The sequence below is a fragment of the Zea mays genome, chromosome 7 (assembly GCF_902167145.1).
Source record: "Zea mays cultivar B73 chromosome 7, Zm-B73-REFERENCE-NAM-5.0, whole genome shotgun sequence".
Taxonomy (NCBI): domain Eukaryota; kingdom Viridiplantae; phylum Streptophyta; class Magnoliopsida; order Poales; family Poaceae; genus Zea; species Zea mays.
This window is the reverse complement of record NC_050102.1, coordinates 153,951,896-153,967,878: the sequence shown is the minus strand read 5'-3', so window position 1 is coordinate 153,967,878 and position 15,983 is coordinate 153,951,896. Positions and strand designations below refer to the sequence as shown.

The 15,983-nt window shown below is 46.8% G+C and overlaps 2 protein-coding genes across 3 annotated transcripts in view; both read right to left on the bottom strand.

Annotated features, from left to right (window-relative positions):
- Positions 1-558: 558 nt before the first annotated feature.
- Positions 559-4,695, bottom strand: LOC100194277 (uncharacterized). 2 transcript variants are annotated; one of them, XM_008652734.4, is made up of 5 exons: positions 4,194-4,695; positions 3,964-4,119; positions 3,354-3,898; positions 1,637-1,987; positions 559-1,514 (listed from the first exon to the last, which is right to left on the bottom strand). In XM_008652734.4, exons 1-5 carry the CDS (start codon positions 4,450-4,452, stop codon positions 1,092-1,094), a joined length of 1,734 nt encoding a protein of 577 aa, XP_008650956.1. In that variant the 5' UTR covers positions 4,453-4,695; the 3' UTR covers positions 559-1,091. The 2 variants fall into 2 exon arrangements, with proteins under 2 accessions (XP_008650956.1, NP_001132788.1); NM_001139316.1 differs by having other exon boundaries at positions 674-1,514; positions 3,964-4,080; positions 4,194-4,634.
- A 2,850-nt stretch (positions 4,696-7,545) lies between these two features.
- LOC103633156 (enoyl-CoA hydratase 2, peroxisomal) overlaps positions 7,546-15,983 on the bottom strand; it is a 45,468-nt gene continuing 37,030 nt past the window's right edge. The window contains exons 10-11 of the mRNA XM_008654836.4: positions 8,123-8,296; positions 7,546-8,037 (exon numbers count right to left, since the gene is read on the bottom strand). Coding sequence (XP_008653058.1) covers positions 7,944-8,037; positions 8,123-8,296 — 268 coding nt within the window. The 3' untranslated portion in view covers positions 7,546-7,943. The remainder of the gene's footprint in view (positions 8,038-8,122; positions 8,297-15,983) is intronic.

Below are 15,983 nucleotides of genomic sequence, written 5' to 3'. Positions count from 1 at the left end.
AACAAATTTTAATTTGGGACAGAGGAAGTATTTAACTATTAGTTAGTGTTTATAAAATCTTCAGATAATAGATTGGTTTAATATGCTATTTCATTAAAGTGTCCTTAAATCTTTTTTTGCAGTCATCTTTTTTTTTCCTTTTTTGCCAAAATTCTCGAACAGTGGTTCAGACCAGCGTAGCCTTCTATAGAGGAGCGATGGAGTTAGATCTCCTACATCTCAAGATAAAAGTAATACCATCTTTTTGCCAAATTTTAGTTCCTCTATCCCGGTTAATAAACTAATTGTAAGTTAGGTCATTCCTAGTTGGAGTTTCATTATAGTTTTATTCTCATTAAATTATCATCAAATGAGATGACACATCACAATATTTGATGACATAACACAGTATTTACGATAAGAGAGGCGGAGAGAGTTTTATAGGAGAGAGGATTTCATCCAGATGAAACTCAGGATATACGGTTTTATAGATAAGCTGATGTGTCACTTTTAGAAACGTGCAATGCAACTTTTATTGGGAATGGCCTCATAGATGATAGATCGAACTAACAATTTAGCTAGTGCGTTTAAAACAGCTACAGCCAATTTGAGCCGTTAACAATTATCTCTAGAGGTTCATTCAAGCCCTCGATAGTAGTCATAGTACAGTACAGAGCAAAGAGAGAAAAGATCTGACGATTTGTCAATTGGATTGATTACCCGCAATATACAAATGTCGTACCGTTTTATCATTTGACACATCTAGTTCTCATCTAGATCTCATCTGGATCGCCTTTCTGCAGTCGACTGCTGTGCAGAGCTCACTGGCAGATGAACCGGAGGAAACTGGGTCTGCTCAGATGTGGTCAGCAACTCTCAGTACAATAGTAGTGAGCATTAAAGAGGGCCAGATCAAATTCATTAACATGCATATACAAAAACTAACAGGCAGCAGACCAACACCTTCAGCGACAAAAAGCAGCAGCAGCAGCAGCAGCAGGAGGAATTCAGTCACTTGCTGATGAACCCAGCCTCGCAGTATAAACACGAACGAGTACGCTGCTAAATAGCGATAATGTTTCCATAACAAGTCTACCTTCCTCCATCGCCCATCAGTCTCTCTCGGGAGCATCGCCAGCGTCTTTCCTAGCGCTCAGGTTTCCAGCATATGTCCAGACCTTCTCTAGATCACCAGAAAAAAGCTTCTCGACCTTGATTTCTGGCCTTCCTAGATTGGTTTTGTTTAACGGGGGCTGTACTCTTCCAGGGCTGCATGTAACTGGGGTGGAGGAGCAGAAAGTGGGTGTTGCGAATGGAGAGGCATATGGCGTATTCTGAATAGAGAATGGGCTTAGAGAGATCCTCTTCTGAATTGGCACACCGGTGCCACGATTGAAGATCGAAACAGACTCGGCAGCAGCAGATTTCTTTGTAGCATCATCAACATATATCACATCATCAATTCTTGCAATTATGTTAAATGCCAAGCTCTCCAGAACCCTTGAGTAACTTTCAAGTATGGACTGCCCAACATCCTGGGAAATTTTCAAAGAAACAAAGTGAATATTATGATTTGTGTAATTGAAAGAAAAAGACTTTATCAATTGTGTTTTGGCCAGAATAAGTAGGTGGTTACTTGTCTTTGCACAGGCTTTACCTTGTTATACTGGATCTTGTTCATGTCAAGGGAGGTTTGTGGCAGACCAGGATATCTCAATCTTAGGCTCTGCAATAGACCATTAGCTCTTTCAGACAAAGTGTGGCTCTTTTCCTTATCTCCGACAAGACCCTTCACTTTTCCACCCCAAGATTTCTTTGATCTGGCTTGAGGTGTCGAATTTTTTTGGCCTTTCAGTTTCCAAACATGGATGGCAGCTTCTATTCTGTTTGCCACTTCGAGTGTGTGGTGTTCCGATGATAGATCCAAGCAATCCAGTAGACATTCTGGTGAGAACTGCTCAGCTGTTATGTATCGGTAAATTATCTCACCCAAGCAAGATTTACCACTCTGCAAGAAAGATAAGATATTAGACTGGGTCAATCACTACAAAAATATCCACATCCACTCCTGTATTACTGGAGACAAGCTATGTTGGACCAAAGAAAACTATGCACTATTCGCGGACAAAAACAGAGTGGGGATGCCAACAGTGACTTGAAGAACTGAGGAGAGCAGTCACATGCTTGATCTATAGGTTTAATATACACATTCACATTCAGTTACATGGATGGATTATAAAGAGAATTGTACCTTCAAAAGAACACAAGCTACTACAAGAACTGACACGAGCAGTCACATGCTTGAGCGAGAAAATGCAGAACTGACATTTGTTTTGCATGGCAGGTACGCCCTAGTACCGACAAAGAGGGAAAGAAATGCCTTGATACATGCAGTGACAATACTACAAATGCTAAACTCATTCATAACAGAACTTGCACAGCTAGTAAGGCAAATATGTGTTCACCTAATTCTCTGCAGTTCTGCAAGACCTTGACTTTATAACTGACATACTCATCTTTCATTTAGGGAATGCTAATTAAACATCTTTATGGAACTGCAATATGCACTGAACCAAGTTGGCCTAGGAAATTAAAAGTACTAGCATATGAGAGTATATCTAATGACACAAGAATTAGCTTTTGGGAACGTATCCTGTGCTCATGGAGCACTTGTGCTCATATGAGCACTTTAAATCTAGTGCCTTCATTTCTCATCCAGGGGGTGAGGGCAGCAGTGGCACACAGAAGAGACAGGCGGCGCGGCGCAACAAGGGTGTCACATAAAAGAAACTAGGAAATGTCTATTCACACTTGGATGAGAAACGAAGACACCAGATTTAAAGTGCTCATATGAGCACAAGAGCTCCATGAGCACATGATACGTTCCCTTAGCTTTTTCCATACCAAGAACAAAGTGATTAGACTAGAAACATTCAGGCTTTCGAAAAAGAAGCATATAAAATCCTGCACAACATGATGGTTTCTTCAGCTTTTTCCATATCGTATTCCAGTCATCATTTAATTCCTCATGACACTAATAACTAGAGGTACCACGGCCCGCGGGCTTGCGTTGGAAACAAAATGGGTTAGAACCTAGAATTGGTGACAACACTTGCTGCAAAAAAAAAGAACATTGCCATAAATGATGCTCAGTACCTTCACTCGACAAACTGTACTAAAATACATTAACTGAGCTCTACATTTACAAGCGTATATGATAAAAAGTGAGTGGTCCCTTTCACCGGGATTTTATACAATTGGTCGTTTCATAACCATGGATTTAAGTACAATGTAGCAAGCACACCACATGGATAGCAAGAGATATATCATATAAGTAGCTGGTACCAGTGAATCCGTAGCTGTAAGTATTTTACCTTGGGCAGTGTCTCCAGGTACATTTCGGGGATTTCCATCTCTGCGAGCACATCGCTGTTAATCGCCATGGCTGCTTTCAGTATCTGGTTTGCACAATCCCTGCTTTGCTGCAGCTTCCTCCTCGAATCCTCGGACAGCCCCTTGGGTGGCACTCGTGGGCAGGGCAACCACCACTTCTCCTCCTGCCGCACCGACGGCCGGCCACAAGACGATGACGAGGAGGAGGACGGGAATGGCCCCCCGCTGTCTTCGACCATAACCCCCCTGTCCACGTACCAGAACTCCGTCCCCTTGAACCCGTCAATCATGGCGAGGAGCATGGCGTCGAGTTTCTTGAGCGCGGGGAGGTTCATGTAGAGGTCGGTGCGCGGGCGCGGGACCATGACCTCGAACTGGCCGCCGCCTTCGGGGAGCTCCTGGATGGAGGGGGTGAGCTCGACGATGGAGTCGGAGACGGAGAGCAACCACTCCATCTCCCGCGTCCACATCGCCTTCCTCGCCTTCGCGAGCGGCTCCAGCCTCCACAGCTCGCCGAACACGGTGGCTGGACAGGGAAACCATCAGAAATCCGGGCAATGCGGGTGGAGTAGCACGGCGGCTCGAGCGTACCGGAGAGGTTGGTGATGGCGTTGGAGATGGCGAGCGCGGTGCAGACGCCCTTGCCGCTGCCGGACATGTCCTCGCCGAGCAGGAGTTTGGCGAAGCGCTCCTTCATCATGTCGATCTCTGGCGCCACAGAAGCGCACGGGCAAGGATAGGAACTTGCTGTGAGGGGAAAGAACAAGAGGAGGGTTTTGGAGTGAGATCCAAGCAAAAGGCGGAGGAGGAGGCCCGCTTACCGGAGAGGTCGGAGGAGGGTGGCTTGGAGAGGTAGAAGGCGGCGGCCGATGCCGGGGTGGGCAGCGACGAGGAGGAGGACGCGAGGCGGCGGGAGACGGTGGCGGAGGCGGAGGCGGAGGCGGAGGAAGAGGAGGCGAAGCGGCGGGTGGTGGGCGCGGAGCAGTCGCTGGAGGTCTCGGACTCGCTGACATCGGCGCTGGGGCTGTAGCTGCCGCTGCAGCGGTCCGAGGCGGCCTCGTCCTCCGACGCGGTCGCCATTGCGGCGGCGAGCTGGCTAAGCTAGGCGCTGACGCTGTGCCTGTGGCGGTGGAGAGGGAAGCGCGCATGCGAATCTGGGGGTGGGACTGGGAGGAGGGGAAAGCGATGGCAGCACAGCGCAGCTGCGGGAGCAGGAGCAGGAGCAGGAGGGCGAGCTCACCTCACTGCCTCCGACTGCGCTGCTTCCTCTGTTTGTTTATTGTTTTTTTTTTGTGCTAATCTCGTTTGAATGGCGGATTAGCGCAGCGGTGGTGTTAAAGATGCTGGTGGCGTATGTATATAAACCGCCGCTTGTTGGTATTCCGCCCCTGGTATTCCTGCCTGTATTTCTTTTGTACAGGTGTCTGCTCGCTCCTCGCTTTCGCACGGGCACCGGCACCAGCACCAGCAGTACGTACGTACTGTGTCGAGCAGCTGCTTAGGTATTTGTTGTTGGGTCATGTCAGCACTAGAGTTTGGCTTGAACTTGGTCGGTTTGTTCTCGAACCAAAGAGATTTTGCGCAGTCTCGTGGTACCATCCAACAACAGCACACGCTCAGCCACTTTTGATTCTAAAATTGTGGAAAGAAACAACTGTGATATGCTATTAGTATTTAGTGAATACTAATCTTGACCTGATTGACAACCGGCATATATATGTTCCACAAAGATGGGTTTTGTTTTGGTTTGGTGGGCGTTGGCGCGAGCCGGCAAAAAGCGGACGGGGCACACCCACACGGGGTCAGAAGCTGACGAGAGGGACCACCAGCAGGCAGCAGGCGTCAGGTGAGGTGGGCACGCGCGTCAGCCGTCACCGCGGGGGTGCTTGGTGGTGGTGGGTGGGGCCACGGTCGCGCGTGACAAGGAAGGCGCGGGCCCGCGTGTCGGCTTCACTCATCATTATTGTTGCCTCTTGACCGGCTTTGACCGGAAGAGGGAAGACCTTTAACTACCCCGTACTGCCTGCTTCGATTTTTTTGGGGTGCTCCAGAAATTAAGCACGGCGTTAATTCTCATGCTTGTTTTGGACTCTCCGTCTCTCTGAAACTAATCGTCTCGTAGAATGTGCGCATGTCAGCTGATAACGCTGCAGTTGTGGTTCTCGTGCTGCTGCGGCCAACGACACGGTCACACGCAGGTAGCAAATGTGTACGTACCGCGTACGTATACTGCTAGTGGTGGAATGAAGCCCTATCGGTAAAAATCTTGAGGCGGGGAACGGGCCGGCCGGGGTTTAAAACGCAGGAGGGGCCGACGACGGGACGAGGCGGCCAGCCGGCCACGGCCCACGGGCAGGAACGGCCGAACGGAGGAACCGTGAAAACAAAGCATGTGCATGTATGTATGTGTAGTTGTATACTATCTAGCAGTAGCCAGCAGTGCGTATTGCTAGATGAAGACACATGGTTACGGTAGGCATGACAATAGGTACCGATAGCTGATGAGTAAAAAACATATTAGACACAAGTATGGCGAATTTTGATATCCATAAGTATTTTAGGTCATTTGTTATACCCACCAGGTATGATGAGTATGGGTATATGTTCTCTCTTGCCCCATATCGACAACCTGATAAGAAACCCGCTAACAATTAGGTCTAAATTAAAGAGCTTGTTCTTTCTCATGCATAGGCTTCTATGATGTATTAATTTAATATTTAATGTTGTTAGCATTATAATAAAAATACGTTGGGTTCAATGAATTTGTGGTACAAAATTAATATATCATTTTAGCATCTTTCAATATTAATGAGGTATCTGGTTTCAACATTTTATGTTTGGTACTTACTTTTACTATTCAAATGATCATGTATACTATAATGTTAGTGGGTATGGATATTCGATTGCTACCCGTTATTTATGGTGGGTATAAGTATAGCGAAATTTTGTAGTACCTATAATGGATAATAAGTATGATTATAGGACATTTTTTATTGAGTGAGTATGACATTGTGTGTCTAACTGTCTATTAGTACCTTACCTACCATCCTCGCGCACAGCCGACGAGAACAGCGATGATCCCCAGTCCCCACCACAGTAGGTGTAGTGTAGGGCCTCGGGATGCGAGCCGGGGCCTGCGCGCAATGATATGCACCCATCCAACAGTGGTGAGTGGCGTGGCCTGGCCATGCACAAAACACACAGAACAAGCACGCACCGTACCGTGCACTCATTACACAAGGACTAGTGCACGCTATAGCTGCAGCCTGCAGTAGAAAAAGTGGTATGGATTGGGATGTGACGAAAAAGGAAGCGGGCGTCGTCGCGCGGCGCCACGAAATGATGGCGCTGATGCGTGATTTCTGCTTCTAGAATTACAATTATATTAGCGGCGACGCCATGGCCACCACGAGCCATCAGCCATGCCACCGGCAGGCATCATTGCCGTAGCCGATGGCGGAGAGCAGCAGTGGTATTGACCGATGGAGCGATCCGAGCGTGTGATCACGTGTGCGCACCCACCGGCCACCGGCTTATGATTAACACCAGCCTAAACTAACTAAACGCATAATCCAAGTACGTACGCGGGCACGGGCACGGGCGCGGCTAGCTACCTGATGGGTTGGGGTGTCGTCGTCTTCGTCTCCGGGATTTGGCGCGTCTGATGTGTCAAACCCACCCGCTGCCGCCGATTGGAACCTTCCTTTGCCCCCCCCCCCCCAATAATTTGCCTTGCGGCGACCACAACCGGCCTCCCCCCATGGACAGGACCATGCACGGGCTCGATCGGGAGGAGGAGAGCACCTTCCGCTTTACTTTGGGCTGTGGTATCCAGTATCCACCAATGAGTACACACACCACCACACCACACGCGGAAGAGGTCGACGTAGGAGCTAGGGAAGGCGACGACGTACGTACCGTCACCTCCACGGCTCTACCTACCCTCCCTCTGCAGTACAGTGCCCTGTAGGGGTCCTGTGTGCCACTAGATGACCGGGAGGCTGTTTGTCTGTCTCCCCAAAACCAAAAGCCCGCCGGCACGACATGACCAGACCAGCAGGAGACGAGCATGGAGGTTGGAGAATGACCAAGGAGGCACTGAGAGAACTACAGTAGTGTTGTACACGCGGTCCTGCTTCCGCAACCACCTCCATGCCTATGCTATATAGGCATTAGGCAGCGTATTGTAAAACAGGGAACCAGACAACGTAAAAGGCGTCTTCCTGAAGTTCTATAGTGCAGGGGCTGCCTTGTGTGTGAGAACATCGATAATGAATTCACTGTAAACGTTAGCCCACTGGTAGCATGACTGCGGCACGAGGAATGCATGGATAGGCAGGCAGGCACACGGGATTTTACAAATCCACAATCGGCAATCTGCAGCCCACTCAGCCCAGAGATTTGGGTTCATATACCACTCGACAATAAATCATGGTAAACCACCAGCTGAGAAGAAAATTGCCTTGTCCCTTCGCCGTCAACTGTTGAGACGACGTTGTTGCAGTTCCTTTCTTGAGATGACACTGCTGGGACTGAGAGCACAGGATACACTTCTTTCATCTTTACATGTTTTACAGTGGTGAAGACACGTTTCGGAGTAACACGTATCCTGAGAGCACAGCTCGACCACGCTCTTTCGCCTTAGTTCTGTAGTACACCCTTCGGCTGAAAAAAAAACATGGACCGTATTCGTCGAGCTCTACCGAATCAAAAACATGAACTCACTGCATTCATAGAAGCACGGCATTACCTCTGTCCTTCAAGCCACATCTCAGTAACCAGAGTTTCCCCGGGGTAGACATGGTGCAGGAACCGGCAGGAGATACCTTTCACGGCTGCTGGTTCCATGTTGCAGAATGACCTCATGATAGCTCGAACGGCAAATCCAAGCGTTGACAGTCCAGGCATTATTGGGCGTGTAAACCTTCAAGTTTTAAGTATAGGTTAATCTGTTTTAGGGGGTGTTTGGTTTCTAGGAAATAATTTTTAGTCCATTCATTTTAGTCCCTAAATTGCCAAACACAGAGACTAAAATAAAGATAATCTCTCTTTTAGTCTCTGTGTTTAACAACTTAGAAACTATAAAATTAGTTCATATAAACCGTACATCCCTTTAAAATACAATTGTCCATGCAAGATGGATCGGATAGACGTACAAATACATTTGTAAGACCAGAGCGGGAAATGCTAGGGAGTTGAAGAGCACAGGCAGTCGTAAATATAGAGACCATCCAGAAATGGAGCAAAAACTCCACCATTTTGTATATAGTCCTACCGACTACCAACTTAGGCTTATGGCCAGCTGGAGGAGCAGATCGTTTATATGGTCGTATAAAACGTTGTTTATAGTGAGAAGTTTAAAATAGGAGACGAGAATAGGTAAACGGTTGGAGAGAGCCTCAGTAATATGAAATTGACATTACTTCAGCATCAGAAAAACTGCATTAATTTGTTATATGCTTCGGCCTGAGGATATGATGATTCACATCACGGGAACAGCAGCTGCAGTTACTTAGCAACAACCAACGCCAGGATTAGTTGGTTAACTGGTGATAAAGTATTGGGCTTTCAATTACTAGAGTAAGCACTAGTCCAATGGTGTCATCCGGTTCAGCCGAACAAGGTTCAGGTGACTATAAAAATATCTCTAGGCCACCAAGGATTAGGTTTTAACGGGCGGCGGCGGTTTCTAGCAGGGGCGAACCTATATTCAATTTAGGGGGTGCAGATGCACCCCCTAAAAAATACAGAACTAGTTATAATGATCAAATTTTCACCTTATATGCACCCCCTTCACATGATGTTTATGCATCCATAAGGTAATTGCACCCTCCTCAATTTTGCTCTAGCTTCGCCACTGGTTTCTAGGGCATGCGATCGGCGGCAACGGTTCCCTCGGTCGTGCGAGTGGCGGCGATCCCGGGGGCCAATGGCGCTCCACAAAGATCGACCGACAGCGGCGCTCTCGAGGCAACCGGGCAAGCGGCGACGGCGCTCCCGAAGCGGACGAGCGGCGACGACGCACCCCAGGTCCGGTGGCAACGACGGTTGCATGAGGCGCGGTAGGCGTCAGCAGCGGCGGCGGTGGCCACGGGAGATGCGGGTCGCTCCGACGGCCGAGCGAGGCGTGGGTGGCTCTGGCGTCCTTCGATGACCAACTCCTCTGATCCGGTGGCTTCGGCGGCGTCCTTTGATCTATCGACCTTGGAATCGTCCTCTGGCGACGAACTATCATATCCATGTTTATGTAATCGATGATTATGTTTTATGACTGCTACTTACACTATTTATGCATTCTAGTGATGATTTTTATGACGATGAATACGATTTTATGTTGCCATAAAATTGTCCGTAATTCCCGCGGGAGCTGTTAGTTGAAATGATATTAGGTTTTTTTATCAATTATGTTATACGATGTTTATATTTATGCGACTTTGTATAAGAAATTATGCTATGCGTGAACCATGTCATCCTATTTTTTGCATGCGTGCAGTGGAAACGAAAATATCATCCAAAATTTTAGCGCATGCAATGAAACTACCACGATCTGCCATAATTTTTGAATCTGCATAAAAATAAAAACCGCATGGTTTCAACTCCCATAATTTTTTGAATCTACCATAAAAATAGGATCGTGAATACAACGCACCAGAGTTATCAACCTCTCTCACATGACTCGATATTTATGCACATAACTGAGTGGTTTTACGCTCAAAACTTAAGGTTTTTACGCTCGAATCTGGAGATGCGTCTTCCAGTGTACCACGTGGCAGTTTTTTATGTAGCGTTTTGTATTGCATAAATACCAAGACCATGTAGCATAATTAGTATCGATATATATCATAAACTGGTTGCAATGAGTCTCGTTGCATGGCTGTTAGAGCGATCCTATATTCATGGAGGAAAATGTAGCATTTAAAATAAGATTTTATTGTTTCCATGCATGCCAATCAATTTCCATTCATCGCATATTCGTGTCATCCTAAATTTATGTGCATGCAGTAGGAAACTGATTTTTACGCAGTGCACCAAATTGCATAAATACCTACACCATGTAGCATAATTAGTATCAGCAAATATCATAAACTAGTTCTAACGAGTCTAGTTGCATGGTTGTTGGAGCGATCCTATATTTATGAAGCCATCCAAGTTTTACATGCATGCAATGCAAACGAAAATGTCATCCGAAATTTACATACATGCAATGAAAACTCCCACGATCTGCCATAATTATTGGATCTACCATAAGAATAAAATCTGCATGCATGCACCTGCGCATGTGCACGTGGTCTAGTGGCTGCACAGGGTTTTTATACTATCTCTGTGAACTATTTACACTATTTCCGTGGACTATTTACGCTATTTACGCAAAAAAAACAGAACCACAATTTATGGCTTACGTCCCACGCGGAAGCTTGGTTGTTGGACCAGGAGTTTGATTAACGCACGTGGGGGAGGTTGTGAGACCCTATTTGATTTTGGTAATTGATTGATAACTTAGGTGGACCAAAAAGTGTTTATGTTGATATACACATGTGGTTAGTCCACAGGTACACTAGTGTGAGCTATTTAAACCACGGTGGTGATGTGGCTTGGTGATATTGAGATGCTCAACTAGTGTGATAAAGGAGCTCATTGCATATGAAGACATGACATGGTGTCATGTGGCTATATGGAGAAGATCAAGAGATATGGCTTGACTTCAATGGACCGAGTGGCTAGTGTGAAGGGCAAGTTAGAGGCTCGTGTCTGAGGGACTGCGTGGCAGTGAAGCAAGAGCAAGGACTTGGCACCAATGGACATAAAGCAACGGTGAAGAGCAAGCTATGTTGAGATTGATGAACCAAGAAGGCCATGTGATAACATGGAGTGGATCATATCATTATAGTGTTATCAAGCCATGTGTTGATCTAGGCTATTGATCAAGTGGCTTGATGATGATGGAAGAACTTCATGCTACGGACAAATGGTAAAAGATAGCATGGTTGGCTACACTTATGGATGACCATTGTACATCATTTAAGGAAGATGGAATTGAATAGTCAAGGCAAAGGTAAAAGATAGGTTTTTTCTTTTGCCGGTCAAAAGGTGTTTAGAGAAGAATATTGACCAGATTAGTAGGCTAGATAGTCGTACTATCAAGAGGGGTCAATAATGTCTTCTTGATGAGATTCTTAGTGCCTCATAGAATATATAGTTGATCCATCTGCATGTGGGCTAACAACGCTTTGATTTTTGAAATAAAACTCATTCAAAAGCGATTTTTGAATATGCGCTGAATTGAGGTACTGCGGACCGTCCGGGCCAGCATGGCAGACCATCCATAGGTCTAACTTGAGGTGATGGGCAGAAACGAGGAGTTTCTGTGTTTCGCAAAGTTTTTGTACTGCAGATCGTCTGGTCCTCGGTGGCAGACTGTCCGCAGTTGAAGGACTAGTGTTTGGACAGAACTCGGGAAGTTCTGTTTTGGTTTTCATTTTTGAACCGCGGACCATCCGGGGCCTGAGTGCGGACCATCCTCAGTACAAATATTTTGTATTGCGGACCATCCGGGGTCTAGGTGCGGACCATCCATAGTACAAATTTCAGCAAATGTGCAGAGTCAGCAAAACTTCGGTTTGGCTCGGTTTTATGTATCGTGGACCGTCCGGCCTTGAGGGGCAGACCGTCCACAAGTCATTTTTGAATGCTCTAACATTTTTATAGTTGTTTATAGCCGTTGGGATTCTTGTGCAGACGGTCTGGGTTTGAATTGCAGAGCGTCCGCTTGTGCGTAAAAAAGGGGCAATTGGCCTATAACGGCTAGTTTTGGAGAGGGGGCTATATATACTTGTGTTGCCCGGGTTAAAAAGGTTAAGGAGGCCATTTGGAACACTTGTGAGCATATTGGAGCCTTTCCTCTCCCTCTCTCTCACTCATATTGGTTGGGATTGCATTCTGAAAGGGAATTAGGCTTACACCTAATCCCTAATTAATTTTGGTGGTTGAATTGACCAACACAAATAATTGGACTAACTAGTTTGCCCAAGTGTATAGATTATACAGGTGTAAAAGGTTCACACTCAGCCAATAAAAAGACCAAGTTTTGGATTCAACAAAGGAGCAAAGGGGCAACCGAAGGCACCCCTGGTCTGGCACACCGGACTGTCCGGTGAGCCACCGGACATGTCCGGTGCACCAGGGGGACTCAGACTCAAACTCGCCACCTTCGGGAATTTCCGGAGGCACTCGCGCTATAATTCACCGGACTGTCCGGTGTACACCGGACAGTGTCCGGTGCGCCAAGGAGGAGCGGCCTCAGGAACTCGCCAGCTTCGGGAATCGCCAACGGCTAGTCCGCTAAAAATCACCGGACTGTCCGGTGTGCATCGGACTGTCCGGTGCGACTCCGGAGCAACGGCTACCTCCGCGCCAACGGCTCTCTGCGGTGCAATAAATGCGCGCGCAGCGCGCGCAGATGGCAGGCGTGCCCATACTGGCACACCGGACAAGGAACAGTAGATGTCCGGTGTGCACCGGACACCCTGGAGGGCCCACATGTCAGAAGCTCCAACGGTCAGAATCCAACGGCAGTGATGACGTGGCAGGGGGCACCGGACTGTCCGGTGTGCACCGGACTGTCCGGTGCGCCATCGAACAGACAACCCTGCCAACGGTCAAGTTTGGTGGTTGGGGCTATAAATACCCCAACCACCCCACCATTCATTGCATCCAAGTTTTCCACCTCTCAACTACTACAAGAGCTCTTGCATTCAATTCTAGACACACCAAAAGAGATCAAATCCTCTCCAATTCCACTCAAGCCTTTAGTGACTAGCAAGAGAGATTTGCCGTGTTCTTTTGAGCCCTTGCGCTTGGATCGCTTTCTTTCTTTCTCACTTGTTCTTGTGTTCAAAACTCAATTGTAACCAAGGCAAGAGGCACCAATTGTGTGGTGGCCCTTGTGGGGAAGTTTTGTTCCCGTTTGATTGAGAAGAAGAAAAGCTCACTCGGTCCGAGGGACCGTTTGAGAGAGGGAAGGGTTGAAAGAGACCCGGCCTTTGTGGCCTCCTCAACGGGGAGTAGGTTTGCGAGAACCGAACCTCGGTAAAACAAATCCGCGTGTCTCACTTGTTTATTCGCTTACGATTTGTTTTGCGCCCGCTCTCGCGGACTCGATTTTATTTCTAACGCTAACCCGGCTTGTAGTTGTGTTTATATTTGTAAATTTCAGTTTCGCCCTATTCACCCCCCCTCTAGGCGACTTTCAATTGGTATCGGAGCCCGGTGCTTCATTAGAGCCTAACCGCTCGAAGTGATGTCGGGAGATCACGCCAAGAAGGAAATGGAGACCGGCGAAAAGCCCACTACAAGCCACGGGAGCACTTCATCGGAAGAGTCCCGCACCAAGGGGAAGGAGAAGAAGAAGGACTCCTCCAAACGGAAGGAGAAAAAGTCTTCCTCTTCTCACCACAAAGAGAAGAAGGAAAAATCTTCTTCCCACAAGCCGCATCGGAAAAGCGACAAGCACAAGAGGATGAGGAAAGTGGTCTACTACGAGACCGACACTTCATCAACATCGACCTCCGACTCCGATGCGCCCTCCGTCACTTCTAAGCGCCAAGAGCGCAAGAAGTATAGTAAGATTCCCCTACACTACCCTCGCATTTCCAAACATACACCTTTACTTTCCGTCCCATTAGGCAAACCACCAACTTTTGATGGTGAAGATTACGCTAGGTGGAGCGATTTAATGCGATTTCATCTAACCTCGCTCCACAAAGGTATATGGGATGTTGTTGAGTTTGGTGCACAGGTACCTTCGGTAGGGGATGAGAACTATGATGAGGATGAGGTGGCCCAAATCGAGCACTTCAACTCTCAAGCAACAACAATACTCCTCGCCTCTCTAAGTAGAGAGGAGTATAACAAAGTACAAGGGTTGAAGAGCGCCAAGGAAATTTGGGATGTGCTCAAAACCGCGCACGAGGGAGACGAGCTCACTAAGATCACCAAACGGGAAATGATCGAGGGGGAGCTCGGTCGGTTCTGACTTCGCAAAGGGGAGGAGCCACAACACATGTACAATCGGCTCAAGACCTTGGTGAATCAAGTGCGCAACCTCGGGAGCGTAAAGTGGGATGACCACGAGATGGTTAAGGTTATTCTAAGATCTCTTATTTTCCTTAACCCTACTCAAGTTCAATTGATCCGTGGTAATCCTAGATATACTAAAATGACCCCCGAGGAAGTTATCGGGAATTTTGTGAGTTTTGAATGCATGATCGAAGGCTCGAGGAAGATCAACGAGCTTGATGATGCCACCACATCCGAAGCTCAACCCGTTGCATTCAAGGCAACGGAGGAGAAGGAGGAGGAGTCTACACCAAGTCGACAACCAATAGACGCCTCCAAGCTCGACAATGAGGAAATGGCGCTCGTCATCAAGAGCTTCCGCCAAATCCTCAAGCAAAGGAGAGGGAAAGACTACAAGTCCCGCTCCAAGAAGGTTTGCTACAAGTGTGGTAAGCCCGGTCACTTTATTGCTAAATGTCCATTATCAAGTGACAGTGACGGGGATAACGACAAGAAGGGCAAGAGGAGAGAAAAGAAGAGATACTACAAGAAGAAGGGCGGCGATGCCCATGTTTGTCGGGAGTGGGACTCCGACGAAAGCTCTAGCGACTCCTCCGACGACGAGGACGCCGCCAACATCGCCGTCACCAAGGGACTCCTCTTCCCCAACGTCGGCCACAAGTGTCTCATGGCAAAGGACGGCAAACGAAAGAAGGTTAAATCTAACTCCTCCACTAAATATGAGTCTTCTAGTGATGATAATAATAGTGATGAGGAGGATAACTTGCGTGTTCTCTTTGCCAATCTTAACATGGAGCAAAAAGAAAAATTAAATGAATTGATTAGTGCTATTCATGAAAAGGATGACCTTTTGGACTCCCAAGAGGATTATCTAATTAAAGAAAACAAGAAACATGTTAAGGTTAAAAATGCTTACGCTCTACAAGTTGAAAAATGTAAAAAATTGTCTAGTGAGCTAAGCACTTGCCGTGAGATGATTGACAACCTTAGAAATGAAAATGCTAGTTTAAATGCTAAGGTTGATTCTCATGTTTGTAATGTTTTAATTCCCAATCCTAGAGGTAATAATGATGATTTGCTTGCTAAGATTGAAGAATTAAACATTTCTCTTGCTAGCCTTAGATTAGAGAATGAAAATTTGATTGCTAAGGCTAAAGATTTTGATGTTTGCAAAGTTACAATTGCCGATCTTAGAGATAAAAATGATATACTTCGTGCTAAGATTGTTGAACTTAATTCTTGCAAACCATCTACATCTACCATTGAGCATGTCACTATTTGTACTAGATGTAGAAATGTTGATATTGATGCTATTCATGATCATATGGCTTTAATTAAACAACAAAATGATCATATAGCAAAACTAGATGCTAAAATTACCGAGCACAACTTAGAAAATGAGAAATTTAAATTTGCTCGTAGCATGCTTTATAATGGGAGACGCCCTGGCATTAAGGATGGCATTGGCTACCAAAGGGGAGACAATGTCAAACTTAGTGCCCCTCCTAAAAGATTGTCAAATTTTGTTAAGGGCA

Bases quoted from the DNA above. Each gene is read 5' to 3' on its own strand.
- LOC100194277 (XM_008652734.4), bottom strand. From the start codon at position 4,452: ATGGCGACCGCGTCGGAGGACGAGGCCGCCTCGGACCGCTGCAGCGGC. The intron at 4,120-4,193 runs GTAAGCGGGCCT...TTCCCCTCACAG, and splicing joins ACCCTCCTCCGACCTCTCCG to CAAGTTCCTATCCTTGCCCG. The intron at 3,899-3,963 runs GTACGCTCGAGC...TTCCCTGTCCAG, and splicing joins CGCCATCACCAACCTCTCCG to CCACCGTGTTCGGCGAGCTG.